The following is a 9,823-nucleotide window of genomic DNA, read 5'->3' as shown; positions in this document are numbered from 1 at the left end:
ACAGTACATTACATAGGAGGCAATGAGTAAGTACTTTGCCAAATTGAAGAAATGTCCTTTCTACTTTAATTTCCCTTTAGAATACAGAACACTTTTACCCAAAAGTCCCTCCACACTTCCAAAGGTTGAAACCCTTCCCTTCCTCCAAGGCCAGATCAGATGCCTTATCATCTCCACTTGTCTGTTCCCCCAGGAAAGAAAGTCCTCTCTGGAAGGGTCCCTCAGTTGGAATTCCAACTACCATTTCCTGAACTAGCCTTCTCAGGCTTTGCTGTAGCTTCCCCACCTTCTCATGGAACTCCATCTTGCTCTTAGCTTGTACAGGGCTTCCTTCATCTCTCCCTCATGAAGATGTGGTGGAAGGATGTTGGATGCAGAAGTTAGGAGACCAGGGGTCTGACGCAAGCTGGTCATGTAAACTAAAGGAAATCCCTCTCTCTCGGGCTGCAATTAATTCACCTATGAAATGAAAGGGATGGACATGATGCAATCCCTTCCAGCCCTAAGAACTGCAACAGAACCATTTGTCTTCTGTCATAGAGTGACACAGACAAGTATCCACATATACTTATATCCACATATATAAACACACATACAAATTATATATAACATATATACATATTATGTATACACATATACAAGTTATGTATATTTGCATATATGTATACAAGCCTATATAAGCATATATAATTTGCATATATACAAGCATATATACTTGTATACATACATGTGATATGTATATATACTTGTATGCAAAGTTATATGTGTATGTGTACTTTATACATATATGCAAGTTATACATATGTAATTAAGTTATATATACACTTGTATGCATATTTACAAGTTATAAAGATAAAATTGTTTTTGTCTACAGGAGTTAAGTGCTTGGAAGCAGGTTTATTTGCCACAGGTAAGGGGATTGGGAGCTTGGGAGGGAACAGCAGGTGGGAGACTGAGAGAAGCTGAAGGGTGGGAAAGAGAATTGTTCATTTCCTACATTTCACACGGCTGATGTTCTCCCTCCGGTGACTTTATGATTATACTAACATCCTCATTTGCCCCACCTCCGTTAAGCCATTCTAAAGAGAGATGGCACCTTATCACAGGGTGAGCTAGGGATCCATTTGTCTCTGCTGGAGTGACCGCTTCATCCCCACCCAGCCTGACCTCCAGAGTCCAGAAGAAAAGAGTCTTGATGTTTTTTTTTAAAAAGTGCTCAGCATTCTGTCCTTGCCGGTCCCTTCCGGATCCTACCTCTCTTCTCTGAGGGATAGTCCAGGGTCCAAAGGTGAGGTCCAGGGTCCTATGTCCATAGGTCCCAATGTCTCGGGACCCTCAGGAAGCCCAGCTTCCCCTAGGCCTTCAATATGGAGGAAGTTCTCTATGGGAAGCTTAACCTGGGTAAAACCTCACGGTTCAGGGGCCTCCATGTACCCTGCTCTCTCTTCTCCAAAAAGCTGAGATCTGCTCCAGGGTTACCCGTGGCTGAAGGCTCCAGTCAGGCTCAGGGCTCCCAGGCCGTCGGATGCTATACAGTGGGGGGGGTGAGGGTTCTGGCCCTGGTTGCGGTTCAAACCAGCCCACCAGACCAGTCGTCCGAGGCCTTTCTTCCCAAGGATTTGCTGTGCAGAATGTGCTGCCAGGAGACTCCGGGGCTTGGGGGGGGACTGAAGGACAGAGAGGAGAATCTGGAAAGGGGGGTGCTGTGGCCCGCATTTCCAAAGTGCCCCCAAGAATAGGGGGCTCAGGAGCCTGGGAGTGCAAAAGAGGGGCTGTTGAACCATACCAATCCTGGGATCGTTCGTGGGGTGTCCCCACAGGCTCAATCCACAGCTCCCCTCCTGGGCGCCAGACCAGGCTGGGCCCCCGGACTGTAGGGTCTGATTCCAGAGAACGGCGGAAAAGACGTTCGGCCAGCACAGCTGTGGCCAGGAGGAAGATGGCGGCCACCAAGGCCAGGCCCAGCATGATGGGGATGCAGGGTCCACACAGGAGGGGGGGCCATGGGGAGGATTGGGGCAGGCCTGGGTCCTCGGGAGGCTGTTCCAGAACTGCAGACATCTGGGAGGGGGAGAGGGAAATGGAAGGACCCAGATGGGAGAGAAAAACAAAGAGGAAAAAAGGGACGGAAAAAAAAATGAGGGAAAAAGAGTCCATTGCAGACGCATGAACAGAACCAGAGAGGAGGGGGGAGAAGGGGAGAACGGGGAAAATAGAAAAGGTGGGAGAAAGGGGAGGAAGACAGGGACAGAGAGAATGAGAGAGAAAGAAAATTCTTCAGTATCTGGGGCTCCACTTCTATTGCAGAACTTAGATATCCCTAGCACTGGCATTTAAAGAGCCAGCTGGAATCTCCTCCGGCAGGGAGTCTCTCCCCCTCCATTTTGCTTAAGAGGAAATGGCGGGGGAGGAAAGGACAGAAATATCCTTCCACCCCAGGGGCCCAGTCACTCTTGTTCTTGCCATTACTTACAGTGGTTCCTGCTCCTTTTTCCTGCTGCTTTTCTTGTTTTTGTTTTTTGGGGTTTTTTTTTTTGTTGTTGTTGTTGTTTTCCTGGTTGCTTTGGAGTCTCTCTCTCTCTCATTATCTCTCTAACTTTATTCCCTTGTCTTTTTTCCCCTAGTCTTTCTCTAAGTCTGTCTTTCTGGGGCAAAGATTGTTTTTTTAAGTCTGATTCCCAGTCTCTGTACCTCTGCTTTTGTTTCTCTAAGTTTTCACTGTCATGCTCAGATGACCTACTTGCCTTTCTCTAGGTTTCTTTATCTCTTTCTCTATCTCTTTTTCTCTCCATCCCAAGTTTTCTCTCCTCTGTCTCTCTTTTTTTTTTCCTATCTCTGTATCTCTTGAGATCTTAATCAGTCTCTGTGTGTCTCGTTGAGTTCCTTTGTCTATCTGTCCCCATTTCTATCCTTCCAGATCTTTCTGTTTCCCTAGTCCTGTTTCTCTCTGATTTACCATCTTCCAAACTCTTTTTCTCTATCTCTGTCTGTCTGAATGTCTCCCCCACTTTGCCCTCTTTCTGTCTCTCTCTGTCTTTGTCTCTGTGTATGTGTGTGTGTGTGTCTCCATTTCTGTGTGTCTGTCTGTCTCTGTCTCTCTCTCTGTCTCTCTGTCTCTCTCTCTCTCTCTCTCTCTCTCTGTCTCTCTCTCTCTTTCTCTTTGAATCTCCAGTTCTTTATTTCTATAACCCCCCCCCCCCCCAGCTCTCTTTCCTACTCATGCTTCTCACCTTGGTTTCTTCAGATAGTCCAGTCTCTGTTCTCATCCAATTTGAGGGATGATCGCTTCAGTGCATGCTGGGAGGGCACTGAATAGAGTGGGATTCCCAGAAGGGCATAAACAAGGCCCATTTGGGGCAGGCAGTTAAGCAACTGTGACTCAACTGCCCCTGCCACCCTCTTCCTCCCAGGTGTTTCTATGGAAACAGGGTGGATGTGGTCACCCGTGGTAAAGAACCATTTCCTGGGGTGAGGTAGTACCGGAAAAGGGAGTAGTTCTTCTCTGTTCCCCAGCATAAAAGGTTTTGTTTTTGGTTTTTTGCCTTTGTAGCTCTTCCCTTTATTCTCAGTTTCCAGCGGCTAAAAACGCCTGTCTTCTTTCTGGGTGCAGGCTCTGGATATTTTCTCAGATGTCAGGAAGGAATAGCAATCAGACCCTTTCTAAACCTTGGAAATCCAAGGGCATCATGATAATTTGGCTCACCCACTTTATGTCCTGCTATGTATGGTTTTGAATATGTCTTCCCATCTCCAAGCTTCTCCCACTCCCACAAATTCTTCTCTGAGCCTGACCCCAATCTTCTATTCCCACCTCTCTTCCTCTTGCTGCCCTGAACCCTGGAGCAAGGTCTAATGCTTTGGTGGCTGAATGTTCAAGCTTCTGGGAAATGCCGGATTCAGCTTAAATAAAAGGCATAAAATCATATACTTAGATAGAGTTAGGAACTTTTAATAAGATGCCATTGGCAGAAACTAGGCATAGACCACCATGTAACTCCATGTACCAAGGTAAAGTCAAAATGAGAACATGACTTAGATATATCCATTTTCATATAAAGGGTGGCCATAAGCAAATTAAGAGAGCAAGGAATATTTGACCTGTCAAATCTATGGAGAAGGGAAGAATTGATGATCAAACCAGAGAGAATATTATGAAATGTAAAATGGATAATTTCAGTTACATTAAAGAGGTTTTGCACATACAAAACCAATACAGCCAAGATTAGAAGGAATGTAGAAAGCTGGAAAATATTTTTTATAGCAAATGCCTCTGATAAAGGTCTGATTTCTCAAGCTTATAGAGAACTGAGTCAAATTTTTAAGAACACAAGTTATTCCACAATTTATAAAATGAAAATAAAAATAACTCCAAAGTACTACCTCATGCCCATCAGATTGACTAATATGAGAGAAAAGGAAAAATGATAAATGTTGCAGAAGATGTGAGGAAATGAGATACTAATACATTGTTAGTGGAACTGTGAACCGATCCAACCATTCTGGAGACCAATTTGGAAACAAAAGTCAATAAAATTGTACATACCTTTTAATCCAGCAATACTATCCCCAAAAAATCATAAAAAGGGAAAAATGCCTAAATATATGAAAAGATTTATAGCAGCTCTTTTTGTGCCATTGGCAACAAAGATTTTTTTGTGGTAGCAAAGAATTGGAAATTGAGGGAATTCCCCTCAATTGAAAAATGGCTAAACAAGTTATAGAATATAAATGTAATGGAATACCATTGTACTATAAGAGATGATGAGCAGGCAGATTTCAGAAAATCCAGGACTTACATGAAATGATTCTGAGTAAAGTAAGCAGAACCAGGAGAACATTTTATAGTAACATTGTTCAATGATCCAATATAAGAAGCTTAGCTATTCTTAGCAATACAATGATCTAAGACAATTCCAAAGGATTCACGATGGAAAATGCTATCCACATCCAAAGAAAGAAGTATGGAGTCTGAATGTAGATTGAAGCATGTTATTTTCATGGTTTATTTTTGGTTTTTGTTTTTTTTTTTTATGGTTTCTCCTTTTTTGTTAAGTTCTTCTTTCACAACATGACTAATGTGGAAATATGTTTTCATGATTGCACATGTATAACTAATATCAGACTGCCAACTCAAGGAGGTGGGAGGAGAGCAAGAGAAAATTTTGAACTAAAAATTTTATAAAAATGAATGTTGAAAACTATCTTTACAAATAATTGAAAAAGCTAACATACTATTTACCAAAAATAAATAGAAAAATAAGCTCTGTCTCAGTAGTTTTTTCTTGCAGATTGAACACGTTTTTAAAAAATCACTACAAGAAAAGAGGCTAAAGATAGTCAATAAACATTTATTAAACTCTTATATTGTGCTAAGCCCTGTTCTAAGTATTAGGGATACAAAAAAGAGTCAAAAGACAATCCCTGCTTTTAAGAAATTTACATTCAAATGAAGCAGACAACATTCAAACTCTGTAAAAACAAACTCCATATAGAATAAATTAGAAATAATCAACAGAAGAAAGACACTAGAATTATGGAAAACCACAAAATGTTTCCAAACAGTGGGAGTTGAGACCTGAAGGAAGTCAGGAGGTGAAGATATGAAGGAAGGAAAAATAGTTTAGACAATGGGAATTGTCAGAGAAAAAGCCCTACTTTTATCAAAATGTTCATGGCATTTTTTTTTTTTGTGGTAGCAAAGAACTAAAGACAAAATGGGCTCTCCTCAATCAGGGAATGCTAAAATAAATTGTGGTATATGTTTGTGATGGAGTAATAACTCTGCTATAAGAAATGATGAGTTTAGTTATGAAATGATTCAACACTTCTGGAGAGTAATCTGGAACTATGCTCAAAAGGGCTATAAAACTGTGTATACCCTTTGACCCAGCAGTGCCATTATTGGGTCTGTATCCCAAGGTAATCATAAAGGAGGAAAAAGGATTCACATGTGCAAAAATGTTTGTAACAGCTCTTTTTGTGGTAGCAAAGAATTGGAAAATGAGTAGATGTCCTTAATTGGAGAAAGGCTGAACAAGTTGTGGTAAATGAAGGTAATGGAATATTATTGTTCTATAAAAAATGACGAACAAGCTGATTAAGAAAGGTCTGGGAAGAGTTACGTGAATTTATTTTGAGCAAAACAAGCAGAACCAGAAATACAATGTACACAGTAACAGCAAGAATATGCGATGATCAACTATGAAAGACTTGGTTCTTCTCAGTGGTTCAGTGATCCAAAGCAATCCCAATAGACTTTGGACAGAAAATGCCATCTACATACAGAAAAAGAACTGTGGAGACTAAATGTAAACCAAAACATACTATGTTTACTTCTTTTTTTATTGTTTATTTTTTTTTATTTCTCTCATGGTTTTTCCTTTTTGTTCTGATTTTTTTTCTCTCCCAACATGATTCATAAAGCAATGTATTAATAAAAATAAACTCACCACAATTAAAAAAAAGAAATAATGAACTTGGTGATTTTAGAAAAACATGGAAAAACTTGCACAAAATAATGAAGATTAGAATGAGCAAAATCAAGAAAACATTCACTCCTTACTAGGAACCCTCACTAATTACAGACCATTTTTTCCTACAGGAAAAAATATAAACTTCTCAGCTTGGCATTCAAGGTCTTCCATAATCTTATCTACTAGGAATAGATAAGGAGAATGGGTAGACGTTGGGAAATGACATAATTGGATTTTTTTTAAGTATCAATAATCTTTTTTTAAAAAGAAAAGGGGAGTTACTGAAGGTATATGAGTAAGGACCAACAAGCTCAGAACTATATGCCAGCAAGATTAATCTGTATCTAGTAAATTAGAGGTGGGAGACACTGCAGTTAAGAAGGCCAATTAGGAAGCTATTACAATAGTTGAGGTAAAGTGTGATAAGGGTCAGAAAGAAGGACAATGAATGGACTTGTAATGAAAAGTTATGTAATTATAACGACCAGGCTTGGACCCAGAGAAATGCAAAAATTCACTTCCCTCCCTTATTTGCAGAAGTAGGAGACTATGGGTGTAGAACATTGTACATGCTTTCAGTCTTAGCTGATGTTTAGTGTCGTTTATTTAATTCTGCTGTACTGTGTTTTTTCTGTTTCTTTTTAATTCTTGGTTTAAAAAAAAAAAGATCCATTGAACAAGAGAAGGAAGAAGGATATAATCAGAAATGAAAGTGATATAAAAATAGAAATACAATTTTAAAAAATTTAAGATCATAGGAAACAAAAGAGATAATAATTGAAATTATTGAAATATTGAATTGAATATTGAATATTGAAAAAGGGGAAATATTCCAATATTCAAAAAAGTGAAGAAAACAATTTATAAACTATAGAATCTATTAACTATATTAAAGAAAATTTTACTTTTTATTCTTGAGAAAATTTTATAACAAATCATTAGGGTAGATTAGTAAACATCTAGAAAAGGAAATAGCAGCCACAAATTGCCACAAAGAGTGATTATGCCAGATGAACTTTTTTCCTTTCTTTTTTTTTAATAATGTCATTGTCAAAACCAAGAGATTTTGTAAATATATCTATATTTTAGCCAAGTATTTGATCAATTATCCCATATCATTCTTAAGTTAAAGACAGAGAAATAAATAAAAAATAAAATTAGATGGATTCAGAATTTGTTGACTAGATAGTAATCACTAAGAATTATATGTCAAAATGTCAGAAGGTTTTCTATAGAATGCCCAAAGATGTGCTTTGATCTGGGCTGCTTAATATCTTATCAATTACTTAGAAATACAGATGATAATCTTATCAGATTTGCAGATGACACCTAGGAAGGATAACTATATCACCCTGATAATGATCAAGATCTAAAAAATAAATCTTGACAAAGCTAAAACTTTGGACTGAATGTAAATAAATGAAATTCATGGGGATAAATGTCTTAAACTTGAGTTCAACTTCAAAAGCACAAGATGGGGAAAGCACAACTGAACAGCAGCTTATCTGAAAAAGATCTCGAGGTTGTAGTGGATTATAGGCTCAATATGAATAGTATAAGGTGAGAGACCAAAAAATTGATGTTATTGTGCTATATGAAAAGGCATGGCTTCCAGAAATAAAGGGGTGATAATTCATCTGTATTCTGCCTTGATAGGACCATAACTGAAGTTTTAGAGGTAATCTTTTAGGAAAGAACTTGATAAAATTGTTGAATGTCTGAAGCAGATCGGGCAATTGGTGAAGAGCCAGAGGTCTGTAATACAGTGGTCAGCTGAAGGGGCTGAAGAAGAGAAATCTCATCAGGGATATGATTGCTGTGTTTCAGGATTTACAAGTCTATCACATAGTGGAGAAATCAGACTTGTTTTATTGAACTCCTGAAGGCAGATCCAGGAGAAATGGGAGAGACAGATTTAGTTTGGTGGAAGGGAAAATGTCCTAACAATTAACATTATCCAAAAGACCCTCAGATCCAAAGAGTCAAAGGTTATCTCAGTAGACGGTAAATGGGTTCTGCCCATTGGAAAGGGGAAACCATAGTGGAGATTGATTCAGGGTAGGGAAGGCTTGTACTGAAGATCCACTGGAATCCCTTCTAACTCTGAAATTCAATAGTTCTGTGATCTCAAGCACAGTCATCATTCTTAGTTCGATCTCAATCAGAATACACGGCAACAATACAGCAATGTTCAACAAAAACAGCAGTTACTATGATACAGCAATGCAGTGACATATGTTATATACCAAAAAGCAACAGTACACACCAAATAGTGTTACATACCAAATTGATTCTTTACACACCCATAGAATAAAGAGATATGGTGAAACAGCAACTCACCTGATCAGAAAGGAGTTCAGTGAGGAAAAAAAAAAAACAAAACTCAACAATCAAGTACTGCCCAGGGAAGAGAAATAAACAGATATATACTGAGAAAGATGTTGATATTGATATAGATTGATATAGATAATTTGCCCTTGCAACTTTAATCTAACTCAATGATCAAATAGTCTTGCCAAAAAAAAAAAAATCTAAAAAATTCAAACTGAATCCAGGAAAAAGCTGTCATATAAAGGTAATCAATTCTTTAAGGATCTGTGGGCAAACTCTTTTTTAACAAGTTACTCCCTGAGACTCTAGGCAGAGCCCAGATTCAGGATCCTATAAATTAGCCTAACCCCCACACTCCACTGGAAATTTCCTTGTCTTATAAAGTCATTAAAATATTTTTATAACATATTGTAGAAAAGCAAACGTTTTACTTAGATTAGATAGGAAAACACAATATTAAAAAAATATATCAGGCACAGGTAACATAAACCATAGAACACATAATCAGCTCCCAAGGTCAAGGTTCTTCTTATCTCACCTCCACTCTGGCACTCAAATGACTGGGTTGCTGAGAGTCCAGGGTCTTCTGATCCAGGGTCCCATGGTCTCAGAGTGATTTTAATCCAGAGGAATGGAGTAGATGGGAGAGTAGAACTTGCCCATTATTTGGGGGACATAGGCAACTTTATAGTCTTCCAGAACATCCCTCTCTTCTCCCTGTGTAAGAGGAAGAAAATCTGTCCAGGGGTCTGCAAGAGCACCAACTGCATTGTCTGCAAGCCATGCATCAGCAGGAATGAGGAAACTGGGAAAATACCAACATGCAACATCGAACTTTGGCAGGAAGGGAGGAGACCTCCCAAAGCCTCCTCATCCAAAGCTTGGCAGAACATGTTACACCTGGCCTGCTCCATCCATCCTCCTCTTACCCTTTTTCCTTCAGTTTTACTTCTGAAAACCCATGTTCATACATGCTGCCAATTAGAATCCATGCTGACTTTTCATCATTAGTTGCTAAA

General features: G+C 38.9%; 1 protein-coding gene across 2 annotated transcripts; it reads right to left on the bottom strand.

Annotated features, from left to right (window-relative positions):
* Positions 1-877: 877 nt before the first annotated feature.
* On the bottom strand, positions 878-3,889 carry C1H16orf54 (chromosome 1 C16orf54 homolog). 2 transcript variants are annotated; one of them, XM_051989469.1, is made up of 2 exons: positions 3,231-3,889; positions 878-2,061 (listed from the first exon to the last, which is right to left on the bottom strand). In XM_051989469.1, exons 1-2 carry the CDS (start codon positions 3,264-3,266, stop codon positions 1,417-1,419), a joined length of 681 nt encoding a protein of 226 aa, XP_051845429.1. In that variant the 5' UTR covers positions 3,267-3,889; the 3' UTR covers positions 878-1,416. The 2 variants fall into 2 exon arrangements, with proteins under 2 accessions (XP_051845429.1, XP_051845437.1); XM_051989477.1 differs by lacking the exon at positions 3,231-3,889 and adding an exon at positions 2,474-3,129.
* Between the last annotated feature and the right edge of the window lie 5,934 nt (positions 3,890-9,823).

This window comes from Antechinus flavipes, chromosome 1, assembly GCF_016432865.1.
Source record: "Antechinus flavipes isolate AdamAnt ecotype Samford, QLD, Australia chromosome 1, AdamAnt_v2, whole genome shotgun sequence".
NCBI lineage: Eukaryota > Metazoa > Chordata > Mammalia > Dasyuromorphia > Dasyuridae > Antechinus > Antechinus flavipes.
This window is presented reverse-complemented; position numbering and strand designations above follow the sequence as displayed.